The following is a 24,918-nucleotide window of genomic DNA, read 5'->3' on the forward strand; positions in this document are numbered from 1 at the left end:
GCCACTGGCCAGTGGCATAAGGCTGATACAGTTTCTCTCCATCTGTCTCTATCCCGAGCCATTTCCCTCGCTTCCTCTAAGTTTTGGATTTCATCCTCAAGATCCCTGACAATTATGTCTATCCACCTCGTTCTTGGTCTACCCATCGGTCTTCTTCCTATTTGTACTGCTCTCAGTGCTCTCCTGGGGTCTCTATTCTCTTCCATCCTCTCAAACATGTCCAAACCATTTCAGCTTCCCCTCTTCAACCTGGTACTGACTGGCCTTTGCCTCAATCTCACCCTGATGTCTTCATTTCTAACATAATCATCCCATTTAATGCCAAGTATTTCTTCTCAGCAGCTTCATCTCAAAAGCATCCAACCTTTTCTCCTCTGTTCTGGTCAGTGCCCAGGTGGGACGAGCCATACATCAGGACTGGTAGTACTATTGCATTGAATATTCTCATCTTAGTTCTCAAGCTGATTCATGCCTCGACCAAACGTTTTTTCTCAGAAACCTCAAAAGCTCTTGCTGCTCCTAGTTTTCTTCTTTGTATATCTTCAATTTGCCTCCCGTCTGCTGTTACCACACTTCCAAGTAAACAAACTTCTCAACTTGCTTGAAGTTCCTGTCCTCTGATTGTCATATCCTCCATGTTGACGCCCAATCATCATCCTTACTCACAACCATGATCTCGCTCTTCTGTGCTGATGTTCAAGCCAAAATTCTGTGTCTCTGTCTCCATCCTCATTACCCATACCTACCAGCACCAGCCACGTATAGCAACAACACAACATCATCAGCAAAGTCCAAATCCATAAAAAACTTCTTCCACCAATACTAGCCCCTCTGTTTTCATTCTCCATCACTCTTCTCATTATATGGTCAATATATACATTAACAAAAGGTGGGTGACATAACACATCCCTGTCTTAGCCCACTTCCAACTGGGAACCATTCACTTTGCTGTCCATCCAGCTGTACACAGCTGCACACTCCTTGGTACCAGTTCTTTAGTATCCTTATCACTTTCAGTGGTATACCATAGTGTTCTGCCACTCTCCACATTCCATCTCTCCATACTGAATCATACGCTTTCTCCAAGTCTATAAAAGCACAGAATATTGGCTTTGCATACTCCCATCTCTTCTCAATTATCTGTCTTAAGGTGAAAATTGATCCACTGTTGACCTTCCACTTCTAAAACCACACTGCTGTTCTCTAAGTTTCTCTTCTACTATAGGTCTTATTCTGTTAAGTATTACTCTCATGAATATCTTCCCTGGGACTGACAGTAAAATTATGCCCCGATAGTTACCACACTCCCTTTTGCTTCCCTTATTTTTATATATTGGTATCATAATTGCCTTTTTCCAATCACTTGGTACCACCTCTGTTCTTCCAAACTATGCTAAAACAACTCTTAATGCCTCTATCATCCTTCGTCCTCCTGCTTTTAGCATCTCTGCAGTTATCCCGCACACGCAGCAGTTTTTCCATTTTTTACAAATTTTAAGGCCTCTTTCACCTCTTCTGCACTAAGTCTTCTTCTTGTACCTCCAGGGCCTCGTTTAAATTTGCAATGCACTCATCCCTACCGGTAGTATCAAAACATTTAGGTCTTTCAAAATACCTTGCAAACAGATTCCTTTTCTCCATTTCGTCTGTGACCAAGTTCCCATCTTCATCCAACATGCCATCACTCCCTCCAAACTTTTTCTGGCTTGCGTCCTCAAGAATCTCACAGCTGCAAACATAGCCCTGCTCTCGCAATTTCCATAGCTTCTTCAACTTCGGTAGCTCTTTCTTTCCAAAACATGTTTTGGTCATGCTTCATCCTATCACTTAGTTCTCTCAGCTTTCTATTTCTTCGTCTTTTTAGTTGTTGTTTCTTCTCTAGGTCTTGTTCATCGTCCATTTGAACTCTCAACCTTTGTTGCTCTTCACTTAAACTTTTGCTTCATCACTAAACCAAGGTTTGCTGTTACTTCTCTTATAACCTAACACCTCTGTTGCTACGTCCTAGTATCTGAAACTTAATATTGCCCAGGATTCCTCTGAATCCATATCCATATTTTCCATACCAATTAATGCCGCAAATTTGCACTGATAACTTATGCTAATCATTCTACCACTTCTACATATTCTCGCATTTCCTTATCCATTCTCTCTCTGTCTCGGGTAAACAGCTCATCTCAACATCTTCAATTTCTTTCCTTCCATTTACATTCAACAACTGCATTTCACTATCATTACAGTGTTCTGTGTACATTTCAGTTTGTTCTGATCGTTTGCACATACCCTACTACCTTTCTTGCTTTGCCTGTTCTTTGCTCGCTCCCTTCTCATCCTACTCTCTTGCATAATAATTTACTACCATAAACTTCCAATCACAATTCTTCAAGTTGTGTCTATCATCTTGACCTTTATAAAACTAACAAAGAACCCTCTTACCCATCATTACATAACCTTTCTCAGACACACCACTAAATTATCATTAAAACTGTACTGCATTGTTATCTTCCTTCTAATCCCACCAATTCCAGGCGTCTTTCAATTCTCAAGCCTCTCAATTGCTCTTTTTTCATTCTCAACAGTCACTTCCACAAGAATCATGAACCTTACAGTAACCCTTGCGGTTTTACTATTCAGCTCTTTGCCTCTCTTCCATCCCCTATATTATATACATCTTAAAACTAACTATCCAATCCACCAACCAAGGACTGTATTTGTTTCAAACAGTATCTCTTAAAATTCCACCTTTTACTCTAAGATATGTTGTGTATAAACCTTTCTGCATTTACTTCCTCTTAAAGACACATTTCATTTTCCCTGATATGTATTGTTCACTTTCCCCCAACTTGTTTTTTTCTTTCTTCCTTTTTAATTAACCAATCCATTCTCCGGTATAGTACCTGTATATGAGCTCTTCTGTCATAAAACTACACTACCTAATATTTTTAATCCCCTCACTACATCTACATTTTCTCATACTACTATTTACTGTTTATATTCCCTCTTCCCAGTCTCCTATATGTATGCACCACAATTAGACGCTGCTGTCCCAATGACTCACTCTTCTTCTAGGGATTCCTCATTCACGCCGTCTGCCTCAGTGTCTTAACCATGGCCAACAATTCATCTACTTCTTCACTGTAAGATCTTTCAACTTACTTATATAACTCACTTGTCTTGTTTACAATCACACTTCAATTGCTCTCCCACTTACAGCAAAATCAATGTTTTTGTCAAAAATAAATTATCATAATGCCCAAGCCAATTTTCACACCATTCTCTTCAACTTGCACTTCCATCTACTCTTGGCTTGGCCTAACACAATCTAGAATGCTTTTCCCCTCACCTTCTCTCTTTCCTAACACAATCTAGGATGCTCTTCCCCTTGCATCTCTTTCCTACCACAATATATGATGCTTTTCCCCTCACCTTCTCTCTTTCCTAAATATCAATCCTTCTTTGGAAAACAAGCATTTAATGTTTTACATACATAGTATATGATGCAATGTACTGCATTAATCGTGTACAAATACATAATAAGGAATTAGATATGTAAGACTCATTTCACTCAACATGTACAAATCCAGTATACATAAAAATCCAAATAAATATACCCCAGTTAATAAATATCACAACTGTGAGCTATATTACATGCACACATATCAATTCCATATATGCAAATTACAGAATACCTCCCATCACATAAAAATATTTTAAGTAGACCATCTGTCACTAGCAGATGAAAAATTTGTTTCAATTTGTTTCTACTTACGCACTGAAGATGGCTTGAGGACCAACCCCCGCATCAGCCTGACATGATGCGTTGACCCCCATCCTCTTCATGCACAGTCACCTTTGGGGTAGATGAGAAAACAGCAAATAAGTTCAACTGATTATTTAGTTGTAAATTATGACACCAATAGTAGCACACTTATATAAATACAGACCACATGTACAGTACAGAACTATACACACACACACACACACATATATATATATATATATATATATATATATATATATATATATATATATATATATATATATATATATGTGTGTGTGGGGTGGGTGTGTGTGTATGTATATGTATATGTATATGTATATATATTATATATATATATATATATATATATAATATCATATATATATATATATTATATATAATATATAATATAATATATATATATATATATATAGATCTATATATATATATCAATATATATATATAATATATCTATATACTATATATATAATATATTAATATTATATATAAATATAAATATACACACACACATATAAACTGTCACACAAAAACCTCTTACACACACTGCTGAATTACACTGAAATGAGGAGCAAACGATTTGCTACAAAACTCATGCTCGACTTCTCTGTTCTCAAAAATATTCAATGTTTGTCAACCAACCACATATCACACTTGCTTCTCCCTCCCTACCTCCCTAACCCCTGGACCCATTTTAAGGATGATGTGAGAGTCCGGTAACTGCCACTGTGCATCAAATGTCAGCCCAACATTCACTAGAACAAAGCCTTTCATATGTACTATGTATGTGCATATACATACATACATACATACATACATACACACACACACATATATATATATAATATATATATAGATATATATATATATATATATATATATATATATATATATATATTTATGTGTGTGTGAGAGAGAGAGAGAGAGAGAGAGAGAGAGAGAGAGAGAGAGAGAGAGAGAGAGAGAGAGAGAGAGAGAGAGAGAGAGAGAGAGAGACATAACTAATCATTTCTAAGACAGCATATCTGATAATCATCATATAAGCAACCTAATAACTTTGTGACATTGTTTTCAAGTAAACACGTGACATTAATTTACACTACTACATAAAACAAATTCACACGACATTTTAAAGGGATGACTAGAAGTCTAAAAGACAAACCATAAATGTTCAGCTTTCCATGGAAAAAACAACACAGCTCTAACAAAGTAAGCATGACTTTCCTCTCTGTCTCAATAATATATGAAGACTTCAAATATTCACTACTGGCGGCTGATCGATGGCATGTTGCTAAGCTCCCGAGATCTCTTACTACTGGTACTGGTGTGCCTGCCTTATCATCAAGATCAAAGGATTTTCCGCTGCGCATCTGCCCTTCATGGAGTTTTTGACAATCGAGTTGAATTAAATATCAAGTACGTGGGATTTTTTCATCAACGCATAAACGAAAGCATTTAAATTCGGAGATATATTTGCTCGTTTACCTATATGTATGCGTATAGATTTGTCTCAATATTTAGGGAAAGTGAATACTTTTAAATCGGCACATACATTTTTCGTTTGCACTACGTTCAGTCGTACTATACCTGTTTATATTTTCTACGATACGGCACACGAATGCACGAAGTATACAAGTACTTACTGGACAACACACTAACAGCCATATTCTTTTGTGACACAACTAATTGTATGAAAAAAAAAAAAGGTTTATACATTTACTGGAATCAACTTGTTAACCGCGTCGTAATTTCGCAACGAACTATGCTTCATCAACTATAACAAAGGTTCGGCTTGGGCGAAATATTATCAGTACTGAAACATAAGAGCTCTCCGACTGCACTAGGAGTTTTGATTGGCGATACATATTGACGTTATACCGAGTATCCACGGCCCTCTGGTTCTCTACAATCACACCTGTCTCATTCCACATTAACTTTGGACACTGACAAATTTTTCATCCTTAACGAACGTCACAAACTAAAATGAACTTTTCAATGACTACCAAATGAAATGAACTTTTTCGATGACGTTAAATTCATTTTCTTGCTATGGACACCTAGAATTCCTTTGTTTCATTGACTGTGATTTCTGCTAACCACTGATGTCACCATTTCAAGGGAAACTTGACCATCTGCAATCGGAGCGTTAAATAAATTTGTCGTGAAACACATTTCAGTTCTGAAGACATGACAGAACTTACAAGTTTCGCCACCATAGACAGGCACTGGTATGTACGGAAATGTCCGATCTAGAAGGCGCTTTATGTTTTCGTTGATAACGACACAATTTTTGTTCGTGTCAAGTTTCTTTCAAAAGAGAAGTCCAACTCATTGGTACCTCATTCAGAAAAGATATGTCCAACTCATTGATACCTAATTAAGATATATGTTTGGCACCAAGTCCACTGTCAGGAATCATAACAGTATTTGAGCGAGGTGACTGTGTGAACACAAAGAGAATTTCCACAAAGCTTTTAGAATATCATTCCATTTGTACGTTTTCATGTTTCCATTGTAATAGCCAGAAGAGCATAGGTCCCACTAGGCTTTGGCCATTAATGAAAAAACAAAACTTCTTTATTTTTTGTGATCTCCCACTTTTCAGTCAACATTTTTTAAAAATCAACATGAAAAGCAAACAGCGCACAGCACTTTCCATGTGGCCATGAACGTTTGACATTTTAAAACAAAAGGATCTTTTGGAGCCTCCTTTTCGGCCCCTGGGAGATCGCTCGCTGCAAGCACATGGTTCGAGGCTTTCACAAGCCTCTGCCTGCAGCAGGCAGCAGCAGCAGCAGCCATACGACGTAGTACTTATTGACATAGGGAACGCGTCACCGTCAGACTACTCAAACGTTTCGGTGATGACATCAGGCTTAAGATAAAACGTTTGAAGTTGCAGCATTGCCAATGTGCACTCATAAGCCAAGCCAAAGGCCTTTCGTGCAACTCAAGGCGCTGCCATTCCTCTACTTTTTCTGGCATCAACATCAGTGATGACGGCAATGGCGCAGGTCATCAGGTCATCCGTCAGGTTTAAACGACTTGGCCAGTGTGACCACAGAGCACCTTTGTTGCCCTTACTTACACACGGAATAATCTGCGGGGTGACTGAAGGCATTACTTGGGCCTTGTGCACAAATAAATAAATATGTAAATAATAATACTGATGACACCACAAACATACATAAAATGACATCTAAAAACCAATATTTATGTTTATGCCTTAAGAGATCTCTCTATATCTATATAAGACATATACCTAACCCGTCGGACTTGGCGCATTTAAACAAGGAAGGTAGGCTCAACTGCGAGCAGTCATTCAAGTGCGTCGGAGGATTCTGGTAAGTGTGTGTGTGTGTGTGTGTGTGTGTGTGTGTGTGTGAGAGAGAGAGAGAGAGAGTGTGTGTGAGAGAGAGAGAGAGAGAGAGAGAGAGAGAGAGAGAGAGAGAGAGAGAGAGAGAGAGAGCATGGCATTACGTCCCAGGTACCAACAGCCACGAAATTTGAAAAGATGACGGCGTCGCAGCAATCTTGGAAAAATGTCGTTAATTCCAGCAACTGCTGTGAGCAAGTGTCACTTTTAAAGGTTTCGCCAAAAGGTCACAAGGCAAAGTTTTCTAGGAACATGACAAAACGTTGTTCGAAACTGACTTCCTTTGAAAATCCTGTTAACTATGTCATTACACAAATATGCTGTTTGACGACTGATTTCTTAGCGAAATAAATTAAACTAAACTAAACGCTGATGAAACGAACAAATACTCAAAGTCAAAAGTGATAACTATAAACAAATGAAATTATATTATTCTCACCAGAGACCTCTCTTATTTGGTTATTTTATGGCTCTATCATTTCATAACTATATATATAACAAAAAACACTGATCACACCAACCTGCCAGTGAGATATTCAAAAGCGCAAGCATTCCCTTGAAACAGGAACGCTACAGAAAAAGCATAATTATGTGAGCACTGACATTCGGCGGCCGAACAGGTTAACTTGGGCACGAATTTCGGAGGTCCAGACGGTGAACAAATACGTAGTACATACTGACGAATCAATGGCTAGTGGTTTCTTCGAGCGGCTAATTGTTCGTTCCCATTTCTCTACAGAAATAAGAAGCGACTGTTCAGACATGACCAATGTTCTGAAGCCTTCACACAATAGTACAAGATATGGGCGATAAGAATGATGAGAGGAAATAACAAATAAACCTACTGAGCAAAATGCAAGATAAATAAAAATAAGCACGACATTTGCGGATTAACAGGACAGAAAAAGGTGTCGTCAAATCGAACAATTGAACGAGAAGCGTCAGAATAAAATGAATAGTACTACTGTCTTGACTTGTGCTCTATTTCACGGCGCAGATGAATGAAAATACGTACGATTACAAAAAAGTCATTCAATAAATGGACAGATGACTAAAAAGGTATCTGTGGATTTGAGTTAAAAAAAAAAAAAGTGAGCAAATCAGGACGGAATAATAAGACATTGTATGGCGCTCGCTCAAGGGGGGAATGACGGACAAAGGGACGGACGGCCCAGGACCATCACATGGCATCTTCAACTCTCCAATATATTACGCATATACATTCTGGGCTGGGAGGTGTGGTGGGTAGAGGGGAGGGGGGGGGGGAGATCCCAGGATAATGATATCCTTAAGAGCATAACAACCTAATATTCTCAAGTCCAGCTGATATCATTCACATCCATATTATGCCTACAAACACGAAGGGGCCAAACAGAACACTGCCTTTTGCTTGCAAGAGAACCGGGTTCCCCGTCCCCGCCCCAGTTGTGCTTAGGAACCGAGCAGAATTTGGGTAACCACCAGCCAGCCTCCCGTTACCATCCCCTAAGTCCCCGTTCCTTTCTGCAACACAATGCAATGTAAAAACATTTGGATTGCAATACAACATGACTCTTCTCACTTCATTTCTTCAGAGGACTGCTTGTCATTGCAAAAGGGAAAATAGAGACGAAGATGACGCAAGAGAAAACCATGAAAGTTCAAATGCACTACCGACCAACATGACGCATTATAATACAGTAATATTAGTCGAAGGAAGCTAAAATTTCGTTTTCTAAATATTCCTATCATCACGTTATCGCTATGTAATAACAATGATGAACACTGCAAATCAAATGCTATATGACTAAACAAAGAATAAAGACTTCCTTAAAATGATGGAATAAAAAAAAATACATGATTTCTTCGCAAGTGACGAAGTATGCATTTCAGAAGAGCAGAAACATGCATAACACAAACACAAACACACACACACACACACACAGAACTGTCATTAGAAAAGCGACTGACCTGTCCCTATAGAAAAGGGGCGGGCCAACCACCTCAAAATCGGGCGTCTGGCCCACCACCACCCTCTTTCCGCTCCTGCCAACAGTGCCGTATCTGTAGTAATAATTCATGGTCGTAGCACAAACAAACAAAAAATCACAACCGGTTCGGATCAATTTCCGAAATCAAATCTCCTCAACAACAGACAGACAGACAGAGAGAGAGACAGACAGGCGGAGGCGGAGGAGGAGGAGGAAGAAGCACCACGCCTCTCCGTTTCCGCCATTGCAAGATCGGTGTCCCGGTGACCCTCTTAATAATTTTCGGAGAGGGCAGCATCCCCCTGCCCTGTTTCTTCTCTCAAGGCGTCTCTTAATGTCACCGCCCTCCACACGGACTGCCAGTTCCTTCTCGGGGAAGCTCTTCTTCCTTCCCTCATAACATGACAACGCCAGCCCACACCACTCGCGAGATAAGGCCGTCACCTACTGCGTTGTTGTTGTTCATCTCCTGATGCATGGAGTCGGCAGCACAGCAGCAGCAGCAGCAGCGGCAGCAGAAGCAGCAGCAGCAGCAGGAGGCCCTTCGTCGTGCGTAATTCCAAAATCAATCCCATTCCAGTACTGCCTGTGCTTTAGTTCTACGCGTTTATCAGCACGAGCGGATTTTTAAAGGATCCACCAATCGCCATCGTGTTTATTCTGACTGAAGTCAGCACTGAAGAGGAAGAAGGCCGCTGCAGCATCCACCACAGCGGGTGGCGAGATTTATCCGACTTCTACGCGAGTGGGAAATCGCCACGAAAGGACAACTACGAACCAGTAACCGCTCGGTGGCGACTGCTGCTATGCTGCTGTTAGTCATATTCCACTGCCACTTCTCAATGGCAAAATCCGTATAAGCCTTCGACTCATCGTCATCATCTTTTGCCCAGAGAGAGAGAGAGAGAGAGAGAGAGAGAGAGAGAGAGAGAGAGAGAGAGAGAGAGAGCTTCCGAGGGCTCTTTGGGTCAAATCGACACCAATAAAACAGTTATCGCTCTCTAAATGAAAGCTAAAGAACCTCCTCGTCCATTCAAAGGACCGAGACGGTGGCGCGATAACGGCATACAGTAGAGCTGATCTGGCAAACGACAGAGAGAGAGAGAGAGAGAGAGAGAGAGAGAGAGAGAGAGAGAGAGCGCACAGTCTGCTGGAAAGGGAATGGATATTGTGACAAGAGAGAGAGAGAGAGAGAGAGAGAGAGAGAGAGAGAGAGAGAAAGGGGTGGCTCAGCAACTAGCTGGCCAGGCAGAGAGCCAGGCCTCTTCAGGGGAAGGGAAGTTGGTCAGATACATCCCGGTTGGAGCGAACGAGTCTACCTCAGTCAGTGTCGCCATTCGGGCAAGACGAAGCGGCCACGGCATCGTCTTCCGTTTAGGCTAAGCATTAAATGAATGGGATTTGTTTCCCCAAGAAATGATATGGGGGAATAGGGACGTCAGCGGCATCTTCCCATGATGAAAGGCCTCCAAGGATTTACAAAGGAGGGCAACCAATTCTTCAACGATTGTAGAAGAACGAGAGCGAGAGAAGACAAAGGTTCCTGGAAGAGGAGGAGGGGGGGTTCCGAGGAATATGGAGGGGACGGGGGAGGGCGTACAGCTTCCAGACGAGGTAACAACAGCAGTAACCATAGCAACGACCCCATCACCTCGTTCCCCCCTTTCTTCCCTATGCAAGCTTCCCCTCAACACCATCATCCATTACCCTCACCCCCCTCATTGTATGGAAGTTCCCCTACCTCGGGGTAATGAGGAGCAACTAGCTCCATGTTGCTACCAACAGACTTGCACGCGTTATCACTTGGCAAAACAATCCATGAAAATCAATCATCGACAAATCAATCATCGACCTTCTGAGCGCACATACACACACAGGACCCTACCCACAAAAGGGGGGGAAGGGGAGAAGGATTCAAATTTTAGTGCCATTACCATAGTTTCGTTCCTTCGCCATCATTTTTCATGAAAAAAGTAAAAAGAACGAAACAATCATGTTTTACCTATCCTCAAAATAACTCTTGTTATTAATTTTTAAATTGACTGCATGTAAACAAATGAAAAAAGATTGTCAAATGTTTAATGAAAAAAGGAAACTGGTAAATCATATATTAGGCCTCTCTCTCTCTCTCTCTCTCTCTCTCTATATATCATATATCTATATCTATCCTATATATATATTATATATATATATATATATATATCTATATATATATATATATATATATATATATATATATATATACATACACATGAGAGAGAGGGCCTAACATATGATACCAGTTTCCTAGAGTTAAGAGAGCACACGATGTCTTCTTGTAACACACACACACTCTCTCTCTCTCTCTCTTCTCTCTCTCCTCTCTCTCTCTCTCTATATATATATATATATATATATATATATATATATATATATATATATATATATATATATAGAGAGAGAGAGAGAGAGAGAGGGGGTGAGAGAGAGAGAGAGAGAGAGGATTGAGAGAGAGAGAGAGAGAGAGAGAGAGAACTTTGGGACATATTGTCACCACAAGGTGGCAGGCGCCCGAGTAAAAAACCAAATGTGAGGGTATGTTCGATCTCATACAGGTGAGCTCCCTATTTAGAAAGCTTTCCGAGCATGATCTGGCGCTGCACGCGATCACAAAGAAGCCTCAGCAGTACGTCAAACACCCTGCATAAACTGCGCCATCTACCTTCAACTTCTACGCGTTTCTGTACTCCTTACATATAAACTGTTTTTCTTCCTGTTGCAAAGCGGATGCATGTCTTGACCACCTCCGTCCTCTCGCCCACAATCCACCCTCAGACCCCTCCTCAAGACGTCCAGCTTTCTAACCCTTTCAATTCATGTCCTACACACATACACACACACACACACACACTCTCAAAGCTCCAACCCATTCACCTTTCATTTGCATTCAACATCAACATTTCAATCCATAATGGATTGGAATATAGTTTTTAGGCCAAAGGCCAAGCACCTAGGACCTATGAGGTCATTCAGCGATGGAAAGGAAACTGGCAGTAAGTAGGTTTGAAAGGGGTATCTGGAAGAAAACCTCAAAGCCGTTGCACTGTGAAGCAATTGTTTGGAGAGGATGGGAAGCGAGATGGAAGAAAGATCATAATTATGAATGGAGGTACAGCAACTCCATTCATATGATCTTTCTTCCATCTCGCTTCCCATCCTCTCCAAACAATTGCTTCACAGTGCAACGGCTTCGAGGTTTTCTTCCAGATACCCCTTTCAAACCTACTTAATCTGTTTCCTTTCCATCGCTGAATGACCTCCCCACACCCCCCCCCCAACTCCTTGTTGGACGAGCGGTTTACGTGCTCGGTAGTCCCGAGTTCGATTCCTCGCTCTGCCAACGTGGAATCAGAGGAATTTGTTTCTGGTGATTAGAAATCAATTTCTCGATATAATGTGGTTCGGGTCCCACAATACGCTGTAGGTCCCGTTGCTAGGTAACCACTGAGTTCCTAGCCACATAAAAAATATCTAATCCTTCAGACCAGCCCTAGGAGAGCTGCTCATCAGCTCAGTGGTCTGGTTAAATTACGATATACTTAACTTTTAACTTACCAACCCCCCTAATCAAAATGACCTGCCTTGATTACCCTTACAGCTAGTATTTATCACTTCCTCTCCATCTTACTCTTCGGTTTATCTTACTGATCGCTTCAGGTAAGTCATGATCAGACGTTACACCTCCAGCCACTCCTCTTCTCACCATGACAGCCATTAGCTAGCTTTTCCATCCACCGCGAGCTACCAAACTTTCCCTCACCAAGTTTTCTTTCCCAGCAGTACTTGCGCACGCTGTGTTTGGGAACCCTGTATATATTTCTAATAATGCCCGGTCCACAAAATGACTTGGGCTCTCATCAAATTCAAAATCGCCTCATCTGCCCATAATCTGGTCTGTTTCACTGCCACCTACTTTGCCACTTCAACCACCTAACAGACCCACCTCTCGTGCTACTCTCCACAGCCAGCAAGGAGGGGCTTGCCTCCAAGGTAGTGAAATACTGGCCGAAATAAAGGTACAAAAGAGAAGGAAAAGATTCCATTGTGTAGGGAGAGAGAGAGAGAGAGAGAGAGAGAGAGAGAGAGAGAGAGAGAGAGAGGCCGACCTCAGAAAATAACTAGGCGGGATTTTGATGGACAAAATTACTTTAATTCGGTCTTTTGAGCAAAACTAAGGTTGAAGTATACGCAAATATTCCTTGCTTATGGATGAATGAATACAACGGCGGAGTTAGATAAGGCCGTATATATCCAGAAAGAGACTTTATTTATTAGACGGAAATTTTGACAAGTAAACCGTGATCTGCCCAAACCAAGTCTTGAGGTAGTCTCCGGGGCATTACATAGACTACATGTTGACAGAAGTGAAGGGCTCAATTGCCCCTGACTTGAGAGAGCATAAAGGAATCCGACGTGAGGGCAGCGCCGAAAGGCTATACATTGGAAGCTGTTGTCCTTATAAAGTTTCCAATCCTACCAGATTATTTCTAGACTGGTTCTCGAGATCAGAAGAGTTAACTACGCAGCACAATTAATTCAACGCCGAGTGCAATCATCAGTAGACAGCTCGGAATTCAAAGAATGAAGAAAGGCAGAAGTCGGCAGAAGTCAATCACAGGAAAATCATAAATAGACTGGAAAAGGTTGATGTTAAGCGAAAATAAATATTGTATGTGGATACACATGAATGCGTATGTGTACACATACGTATGGAAATATTAAAGTTCATTTGTTTGTACGGCGAATTTCTTTAGTACATACGCATTACTGGTTAGTTGGTGCTTAGTGACTGTATGCTAAGGAAGTCCTGTAATACATGAACCATTTATGCTTGACACTGATTAGATCCAAGAGCAAGTGCTTAGGCCTTGACCGTAAATGGTTGCAGAGCCTAGGCCAACCTGGTTTTGTAGGGTAATTTTTGTCTGTGAAATTGGGTCCACTAATAATAATAATAAAGATAATAATATTAATAGTAATAATAATATAATAATGATAATAATAATAATAGATAAAAATATTAAAAATAATAAAAGTAATAAAGTATAGTACGAGACCTTTCAATATGGCCGCTCGAGGTCACGTTAGGCAGGCAGATCGCCACTCCAGTGATTGGCGCTCTATCGTTTGAACATGAATCTTCACACGGCTATTGACTGCAGAACATTTTGACACATGTTGACCTAGTTATACTGTGTTGAGGCTATTAAGCAGTACAACCAGTTGCAGAGTTACTCTGCCTGGGATAAGATGCTCGTATCTTAGTGTCTCCTTCATCATCGACATTTTAAGAAAGTTTGAAAGTTAAAGTGAATTTCAAGGGTATTTTCCAATATAAGTGCATAGTGAGAACAAAACGCCAGACTTTAAATTTCAAATAAAACTGAGAAGTTATCCATCTTCAGAGGAGAAAAATGCTGAAAATGAAAAGAGAGAAAGAATTGAAAGAAAACGAGAGCTGGCAAGGATTCAAAAACAGAAACAACGTGAAAACGATCAAAAGATTGGCAAGGAGGAGCCAAAAAGCACAGGCAAGAGTTCAAAAGCACACACTTCACAGAACAGAACAGAAAAGAACAGATCAGAAGATTCAAGAGGACAGGGAAGCAGATGCTAAAAGGAAGAGAAAGACACGCTGCTCTCAACACAAAGGGGAAGATGACAAATGAAGGGAAAAGACTGAAGAGAATAAGTAAAACAAATCAAGGTGCAGACAGTGAAGACGTGGTGCCCAACTTCAGAGTGGACACTGAAACGGAAGCAGACAAGATAAGAGATGTGGTATCGTACATTCATAGTCCAGAAGATAGGACCAAGGCTGCATTTGGTAGTCTAACTCCAAAGAGTAAATCTGCAATGAAATAACTACTCTTTCCGACCCCGAAAGGTAAGGGGGGGGGGGGGGGGGGGCGCCCAAGAAAATATTGTCTCAACTTCAAGTCTGACCAATGTTCCAATTACTTTGATATACACAACTTGAAACTTGAAGCAACTTCCTTCACCAGAGCAGGAAGATGCTGACGAATCTCAAGATACATTTCATGATCATCTCCAAATCGGCCACTTGATTGCAGTGGAGTAACTAGGTGACTGGTATTCAGGCAATATTATTATTTTCTACATAAAACAGTGTGATTTTCATACTTTGTTTTATTCATTTGTATGTTAATATATGGTGCTGGAATGAGAATCTTGCAATTCATAAAAAATTGTATTTGTCCTATGTCACAGAGGCTATTAAGTTAATTTGAATGCAGTGTAATACTTACCCATACGGGTAGCTTAGATGTCATTCTTTAAAACTGAGATTTCATCCGGAACGTCACACTCATCATGACACTTTTTAGATTTTTTCAAATGTTCAACACGCAACAACTTTGCTTTCAAAATTTCAGGGCAAGTGATTGGAAAGCCAAATGAAGCCAGTTTTACTGTGAAGTGCGAAGTGCATGGAGGCAGGCAGCAGGCACTGGGGATTTGGGGGAATTGAGATGGCCACATAAAGAGGATACCCTCCAGATATCAGCAGAGACCATGATTGACCCGTTACTTGACCCAATTCCACTCTCTCAACGACACATTGGGTGGAACAAATCAGTTATTGAACAGCTAGATAGGAAATTCTTCATGAAACAAAGGGTTGAAAAATGTGTGATGTTTCGGACATTTCATTACTTTCATTTTCAACCAATAAAGGAATGTTTTATTGAATGCTACAAAGTTCATGGTTTGTCACAAATTCCAGAGGAGTTACTCAAAGGGATTTCAGATTTATTTTCCAGAAATCTGAAGTCACGAAAGTTTTGTGAAAGACAAAATAATCGAGTTAAAAAGTGTGACGCTTCGGACAACTAAAATTTTGCTAATTCATAAGGTTCCTTTATTAAGGCAATGAATGTAAATAAGTAAAGCTTACTGTCTTTTGTAAATATGTACAACAAGTTCTCCAACACACAAAATAGCAGTTTAATTTTCATGTATTGTGTGCATATTTTGGCCCAACAAAAAAAGGATTACAAATTTATTGAAAAACTGGACATTTTTTCTAATCTCAGTAAACTTGTCTGTTATAAAGTCCGCTGACGGTAATAAGAAATTTTCATAAACAAATAACCTTATGCTATGTATAGTGTATAACTGTATGAAATTGGCTACTTCTCCCTATTTCACATATTCTTGTGATACATACAATAAACTATGCATTTTCTGAAAGCCTAAAGATCAGTCTATCTAACAATATACAACTGTAAAGGTTGTTATAATCAAGGGTCGAAGTTATGAACAGAATCATATATACTTGGAGAGAAGAGATTTGAAAGTGGCCCACATACATACATACTACATACATACACACACACATATATATATATATATATATATATATATATATATATATATATATATATATGTGTGTGTGTGTGTGTGTGTGTGTGTGTGTGTACAAACTCAAGTCCACTTCTCTTGTACATACCATAAAACTAACGCAGATATAATAGTATGTATATGTACAGACTCTCAAGTTCATTTGTACGGCGAATTTCTTTTGTACATGCTGTCAACCTATCACAGATGGAGAGAGAGGGGGAGACGTACATATATGTATACGCTTTTTCAACAATGACACACAAAAATTGTAAACGCAGAAAAGTAAAGAAATCGTGCATTTAAAGGAAGTGCGGTGGGCATGGGGGTGGGGGGGGGGGGTGGGGGGGGGGGGGAAAAAAATTGGAATGCGCGCCCACCTTCTTAACTGTTCTACAATACTCCAGCCAAACATTAAAAGGCGAAATCCAATATATACTGTGTATATATCATAGATATATAATTATACATATGCATGAATGAATAAACACCAAAGGAAAATATATGAATGAAAGAATGACTTACATACAGGAATGCATCGGGAATGAATGACCGGTGAAAAAATAAAGTGACTGGCTTATTAACAAAAAAGCGTCTGAAATCCTGACCAACGGTTTTTCCAACGCTTCGGCAACTTCACCTTCTTCTCTGACCAGTTTCTGAACGAAAAGAACAAAAAATAAGACAACAGCCTCTCAAGAAAGCAATAGACCATCTTCTTTAAAAGAGAGAGAGAGAGAGAGAGAGAGAGAGAGAGAGAGAGAGAGAGAGAGAGAGAGAGAGAGAGAGAGAGAGACTGTAGGTTGGTTCCTCTGTTTCATATCTCTATAGGTGGGGTAACATTTCGTTGAACCGATTACCTATGGAGCAATATATTACTTGCTTGGAAGTTACCGAAAGGGTTTCAACCTGACTTCGAGATGACGACTGAATTGCTCCCTGGACAGGGTCGCTGAAACGACTACTTCAGGTCATGAGAACCCTTTGACCCGAAGCTTCACTTTCATTATTTGTCACAAAACTGTTTAAATCTCTACCCAATTCAGGCTGGTTTGTTTTTCAGAGCCCTTGGATACCACCGCATCATACAGGACATTTGATTCATATTATTTTACCTTCTCGCAGTTTTCCAGTGTGTGATATGGATGATATTCCAGAAGTGTCAGCGAATACAGGTAGTACTGTATAAATGAGTTACAGGCTACTGCAAAGATCTCTTATGGTAATCAAGAATATAAAGAATAGGGCCGACCAAGGACTCTTCTTTGTGAAACCTTGGAAACGCCTAGTATTGGCTTGTATAGTGCTCCATTACCCGAAACCTGGAAGCGCATCTACATCAAAAACCTTAACCCAGACAAACCAGTGTTCACTGACTGCTGGTCATCGTTTCTCCCTGACTGATCAATTGGCACTGTCAATCGCCCCGCCCCCCCCCCCCCCCCCCCCCCCCTCCCCCCAGTAACTATTCGGGAGAGGATTCCGTGTATCTATAACTCCCATGAGGTGTACCATACATCCATAAATAACAGACTGACTGGTTTTTTAAATAAAAATAACCAAAGAATTATGAAAAATTCAAGTCAAGAGAAACAATTTCTTATTAAAACTGTTACCTTCCATACAAAGCCAAAGTACAGTTAAATTTACTTATTGATTCTAGTCGACCCTGTGGACCTCATGACTATCAAGGCGACTAAGGTGGTCAAAACAAGTTACGAATGAGCCTGAGTCTAGTAACCTTATTCCCTAAGAATTCTTGACAATCAGAACACTGACCGAGCACCACCCTCCTGTCAAGAGGAAAATAGTGAGGACAAAAACGACATTACATGAGAAGGTTCAAGTTGCGAGTCAAGAAAAAAAAATAGTCCATGTATAATAATATAGAAGAAAACATAGAGGGGAGTGAAAGATTTTTCACTATGGACACGGGAGAGTGACGGGTTTTATGTAAAAGTAGTGCGTAGAAACAAGGGAATATTGTCTCCCTCTGGCTGGAGAAAGGAAATCGAGACGTCCAGGTAGGTACAACAATGTGGGATGAGAAAATGAGTCCAAGATAATATTTCAGTGATTTCAGTGAAGAGAAACCGTAGAAACTGGTGCCACGTCCACAGAATAACACTGAATGAGGGGTAGTACCCGCAGCGGCCGAATGAATGCTACATGACCACTCCAAGGTGAATTCTCGATTTTGAATATTAATCTGAGCCGAGACCGAAACGATGCAAACCACACAAACCTGGCATCAAGTGGACGTCATTCAGAGAGCAACTGCTTTTCTTTCAATCTTACCGAGAGAGACAAAGTGTGCAACGCACTTTATGTAAGTCAGGAAGAAGCAAGCTGAACATCCACAACGTGGACAAAGGAGTGAGTTTGAAAACGTTTATAATATCACCAGGGATAGAAGGAAGTATCGTATCGGAAGTAACTATGACCTGAAGCCATGAGAAGTGCTCGGAACCTCCTAAATAAAATAGAATAAAATATCTCACGAGTGGATAACAAAATTCGAATAAAACATTGTAAATTAGAACACCAAAAACAATGATAAGTATTCGTGCCTGCAGACATCTGTCCTAAGCAGCGTGTGTCATGTACTGTCAAGTATAATATTCTCTGCGCATGTATAGTCTGTACAAGTACTCAAATTTATTGAAAAAAAAAAGAAACTATAACTTGTACCCTCTTCCTAGAATTTGGTCACAAGTGGATCTGCAAAATATTTTAAAAATTCCGACGTAGTCCGCTCCTTACAATACATTTTTCTCCCCTCACTCAGGCAATCTCTAGGTTCCCCCTCCACCCCCCCTCCCCGCCCTTCCCCTAGTGTCATTTATATGTCCGTCGATCAGCAACAATCCGATTGTTCTTTTCAGAAGGGGAAAACGAGAGGAGGAGGAGGAGGAAGGGGAGGAGGAAGGAGGAGGAGGAGGAGGAGGAGGAGATAGGGTACGTCGGCAAATAGGGACGACCAATATTTATGCGTTAAAGGGGAAGAGCTGCGTATACCTGAAGCTCTCCAGCTCTCAGCCCCTCCTCCTCCTCCTCCTCCTCCTCCTCCTCCTCCTCCTCCTCCTCCTCCTCCTCCTCCTCCTCCTCCTCCTCCTCCTCCTCCTCCCTTTTGCTGATGGAAACATCGTCTTTTTCTCTTGGCTTGACTATTCAAACACCGAAAATCTCAGACCTATTCCTTCCTTTCATCTTCACCTTCTCAAGTCACCAGAAAACCGAACCACCACTAACTAAATTCGACGGAGGTCTTGTGACCAAGAGGAATGCTATTTAAAGATAAAATTCTGTCTTCTTCAAACTATTAATTAGTGTACAGGGAAGGGATTAACAACAAACGGTGTGAACAAAGGATGGATGCAGCTCCTAAGCACCTGCTGACAATGCTGCTGCGTCAATGCTTCCCCTTCACCTCATTACACAATAACGTTGAAGACGACCATTCCTATTCGTTAGTCCCCTCTCCTTTTCCTATTGCCATGGAATGTGTGCGCTTTTGAGAGAGAGAGAGAGAGAGAGAGAGAGAGAGAGAGAGAGAGAGAGAGAGAGAGAGAGAGAGAGAGAGAGACTGTTGCCCTGGTGAGGCTGTTACTATGACAGATATCTAATAAAAAAAAAAGTCGAATAATACTGAGAATAATAATTATTTTAATAAAACCCTTGTTTTACTGTATATAATCATATTGCATGTATTATTACCATATTATTGAATTATAATACGAACAGAGCGATTTGCCAATTGCATTCTGGTTTTGTTTACATTCTTAAAATATCAGCTGCTTTCATTTTACTGATATGATCACTGACTGCATTTAGATGCCGAATGGAACTTAATTTACGAGAGAAAGCTGGGTTCAAGAATTGCAGCTACTTTATTTATAAACGTTTACTTTATTTATAAACCTTAAATGAAATGTTACATGTGTGTTTTTGTCAGTTTCAGACAGTCAGTCCTTTTGCTTGCCAACACATTTTGCAGTCTGCTCATTATTCGTAATTCCCAGTCTCGCTTGACTTACGATGCTCATAATTCTTAGTTCTCAGTCATACTTGACTTCGAGCCTTGTTGTTTACTAACGCACAATATTTTCTTGTTAGTATTTTATAATCAAATTAAAGGGTTTTGCTATATCGATAGTTCCCCAGTTATCCTTAATATCGGGATTCTTTCCAATTTTAAAGGAATACATTTATGAGGCCCTACTTCCAATGGGTATTACTCCCACGATAATGATGTAGCATTATGCTAAGGTCACACATTCACGTATCAACGCACGCACGCCCACGCATGAGCAGAAATTGGTAGTTGACAACAGCTTACGTCAGTAAACCGTAAATGTAACGTAAAACATACGTAGACATACAGTGACAGGTCGTCCGTGCTCTAAGCTCCGCCCACTAGGGCGCCGTAGCCCGCTCCAGTTTTGAAATGTTTAAAACAAGTCGTGGGTGGTCACCCCGAATGTCACCTGACATAGCTCCAGGCATTGCACGTGGGACCCATGGTGAATACTGTAGGGTAGGTGCTAGGGTCACCTGCCGTCATAGTTTTCTTTCCGCCGCGAAGCACATGGGCCTCCTAATTGTGCTGTAGCCTACAGGGAAACCGATTCGCACATTTACAACCCTGTACGACATAGCAACGCTGTGGCATGGTATAAAAGGCCACGTCGGCGCCCTCAGGTCAGCTGTTGTTTCCGTCTCCCGAGACCAGCAGTTTCCTCCAAGTACTCTCCACAACGCCCTTCAAGATGCCGAACCTCCTAAAACGAAGAAGGAAGGGACCATCAACGTCACATCTTCTTGCAGGACCTTCTTTTGGCCAGGAGAGGACTCCTACAGCCACTCCTGCGGACACTCAGGTCGAGGAAATGTCATCTTCCACCAACAGGAGTCAGAGTTGGATAAGATACAGTGATGACGACACGGAAGGCGACTGACGGACGGGGAGAAGTGGATACTGAACATGTTCTACTTCCTCAAGCCCCGCATCATCCGTCAGAAGAAGCCCAAGATGTTGGGACTGCCAATGGTATGTATATTATAATGTCAGACTTAATTGTTTTTTTTGTTTTTTTTTGAAAATATACAATATTTTACAGTACATGCAGAATTCTACCAAAGTGAATTTACAACCTGGATTTTCAGTTTACAACCTGGATTTTCAGAATGCAATATTTTTACATTCTCTCAGCTTGTTCCATCACCTTACAGTCTGCTCTGTCTACAGGCCAGCCATTTTGCACCCTACAGCCCCACAACGGTGGGCGTGGTAACGACATTAAGTTGACGTACATAGAACATTACACTATCGGCGTAAGTTCCAGGTAGATGTCCAACCTTGCTTTCTTTGACTGTCCAATAACAAAACAACACACCAGGGTTTGTTACCACTCCCTACTTCCCCTTGCCAAGGAGCGGAGCATATGCTACCGAATAGAGGGTTGGTTATTTGCATATCAAGCAACCAAACTATCAGTATGACTACCTAACTCACCTGTATCAGACCAGTCCAGCAAATGAAGCGTCTATTCCTCAACCGGCCCGAAGGAAGAAGGAAAGGTACAAGAGAAAGAAAGACATCAGCCAACTCACTCATTCCCTCATCCACACAATCATCTTAGGTAAGGTACAAATGTGCCCTGTTAGGGGCAATGATGAAGTTACACAATCTGCTGGGCAGCCACCACAGGACCTAGGGAAAATGTGTCCATAGATCTGTGGGCAACATCCTTAAGATAGAAGAAGGTGAACGTGGACTGGCCTAACCAAGTGCCAGCGCTCAGCACTCTATGTACATCCAAGTTCTTTTTGAAAGCCAGAGAGGGACCAATACCCCTAACGTCATGCACTCTAGCCTGCACAGACGTGGTGGCGGAATCATCAAGAGTCAAGTATGCCTGTCTGATGGCTTCCTGTATCCAAAAAGAAATAGTATTATTTGTACGCCACATGCTAACAAAAATCCTATGACAGCCTGGTCTGGGGTGCCTTGTCCTTTTAAGGTAGCAACGCAGAGCCCTGGCAAGACACAACATAAGCTCTTGAGCATCACGGCCCACAAAGTCATTTAGTGATGGAATGGAAAAGGAGGTGACCCTATCATCGTGCACCGAGGGATTCTGGGTCTTAGCCATGAATTCCAGGACAAATTCGAAGGACACTGACACCCAACCCTTGGTGTGCTTCACATTATAGCTCAGACTGTGCAGCTTCCCCAACTCCCTTTGAAGATGGAAAGGCCAGGAAGAAAACAGTTTTGAGTGCCAAGTCCCTGTCTGATGAATGACGTAAAGGCTCATATGGAGCTTTAGTGAAACTTTTCAGGACCAAGGAAACATCCCAAGTTTGGGGCTTGAGCTCCCTAGGAGAATTCGATTACTCAAACCCTTTACCTAGCAAGGAAAGTTCCCAGGATGAGGAGCTGTCGATACCTCTAAGACGTAACACTAAACTCTGGACTGCCCTGTAGACTCCATTGGCAGAAACAGAGAAGTGTCTCTCACCTCTGAGGAAGGTTAAAAAGTCTGTTACATGCTGAATAGAGGTTCTGAGTGTAGAAAAACCCCATTTACAACATCAATCACAGTAACTTGCCCATTTGCCTTGATAAACTGCAGTAGTCGACCTTCTGAGACTGCTGGACATATGCCCTGCTGTCCTCTGAGAAAAGCCTCCCGCTCAGAGGAGATACCTGATAGCCTCCAACTGTGAAGAGACAGGAATTCTACTGACTTGTGGAACCTTTCCATATGCGGCTGACACAGGAGATGCCGCCAAGGGGGAATTTCCCTCAGAACCTCCGACAACGACGACAGCAGATCTGGAAACCATTCTGCCTGAGGCCACAGAAGGGCTACCAAAGTCATCCTGAGACTGCAAACTCATCAGCCTGTTCAGGACTTGATGGATCAAACAAAACGGAGGGAAGGCATACACCTCCAGGTTGACCCAGGGATGTTGGAGCGCGTCCTCTGCTAACGCTAGAGGATTGTGAACCAGTGAACAGAATATCTCCAGTTTCCTGTTGAACCGGGTCGCAAAAAGGTCCAGTATGGGTCTCCCCCAAGCCTGGAAGAGACCATTCTGTGCCTAGGATCTGAGCCTGACAACTGAGCCTGTCTGCGACCACATTCCGTTTGCCTGGGATATACCTGGCTGAAAGCTCTACCAAACTCCTTCAGACCCAGAAAGGCTGTCTTCAACTCCAAGACATTGATATGCTGCTGCTTGTCCTCCAAACTCCAAACACCCAAGGCAATGAGGCCGCCTAAATGAGGCCCCCACCTGCGAGGGAGGCGTCTGAAAACAGAAGGAAGTCCAGGGGGAGAGAACACAGAGGAACACCTTTCAAGAGTAATTGGTTGTCCAACCACCAACGAAGGTCTTTTCTTACTTCCAGAGACAGAGGAACCCTTAATAGGGGGCAAGTCCCCTGCCAGAGACCAGAGTTCCCTCAGTCTCCATTGTAAAGACCGAAAATGAAGATACCCATGAGGGACCAGCTTCTCCAGAGAGGACAAAATTCCCAGAGGAACCTGCCACTAATGAGCTGACTGATGTGGTTGTGACAGGAAATCGCGCACCACCACTCGCAACTTCTCCAACCTCTGATCTGATAGGAAAGTCCTTGAAACTGCCGTATCAATGACCATGCCCAGGTAGAGAATCATTTAACTGGTTACGAGCTTTGACTTTTCATGGTTGACCACGATGCCCAGTTCCAGACAAAACCAAAGCAGACAATGTTGATCCTGCAGCAGCTTCTCCCTGGAACCTGCCAAGACTAACTTGAGACAAGAGAGAAGACCGTTGTAAACATCTGAGGAGCTATGGCCAGCCCGAAGCACAGGACTTTAAACTCTCCGAGAGGGAAGCGAAGGAACTTCCTGGACGATGGATGAATAGGGATCTGGAAGTATGTGTCCCTCAAATCTATCAACAGCATGAGGTTGCCTTCCCTCACAATTGCCAACATTGAACGCGGGGTCTCCATCTTGAACCTCGTTTTCCTGATGAAATGATTCAAGATGGATAAGTCGATTACAGGCCTCCAACCTCCAACTGCCTTGAGCACCAAGATGATGTGACTGTAAAACCCCAGAGACGGACGCACCACTTCCTCTATCCCATCCTTGTCCACCATCTTTTGCACTTCCCCTTGGAGAGCCAAGAACTTCAGAGAATCTGGTGGATACACCCTCCTGAGCAGAGGCTTGTCCAAGAGTGGCACAGGAGAGGGAGAGTTGCCTAACCTACTGACAACTTAAAAGAGCAGGAGCAAAAGGGACGTTGGTCCTCTGACCTAGGCTGGGACGAACGGGAAATCCCTGCCGAAACCGAACTCCTTGACGGCCTACCAGGCGATGACCTTC

General features: G+C 41.7%; 1 protein-coding gene across 3 annotated transcripts in view; it reads right to left on the reverse strand.

The window, feature by feature from the left end:
- The window catches only part of LOC135215300 (BTB/POZ domain-containing protein 7-like), a 295,047-nt gene that overhangs the window by 209,336 nt on the left and 60,793 nt on the right, over window positions 1-24,918 (reverse strand). For 2 of the 3 annotated variants that reach the window (XM_064249859.1, XM_064249857.1), the window contains exon 2: window positions 3,770-3,850. In XM_064249859.1, coding sequence (XP_064105929.1) covers window positions 3,770-3,840 — 71 coding nt within the window. In that variant the 5' untranslated portion in view covers window positions 3,841-3,850. Of the gene's footprint in view, window positions 1-3,769; window positions 3,851-9,104; window positions 9,574-24,918 lie in introns of those variants that run through there. The other variant, XM_064249858.1, reaches the window with a different exon arrangement.

Source organism: Macrobrachium nipponense, chromosome 5, assembly GCF_015104395.2.
Source record: "Macrobrachium nipponense isolate FS-2020 chromosome 5, ASM1510439v2, whole genome shotgun sequence".
In the NCBI taxonomy this organism is placed as follows: Eukaryota; Metazoa; Arthropoda; class Malacostraca; order Decapoda; family Palaemonidae; genus Macrobrachium; species Macrobrachium nipponense.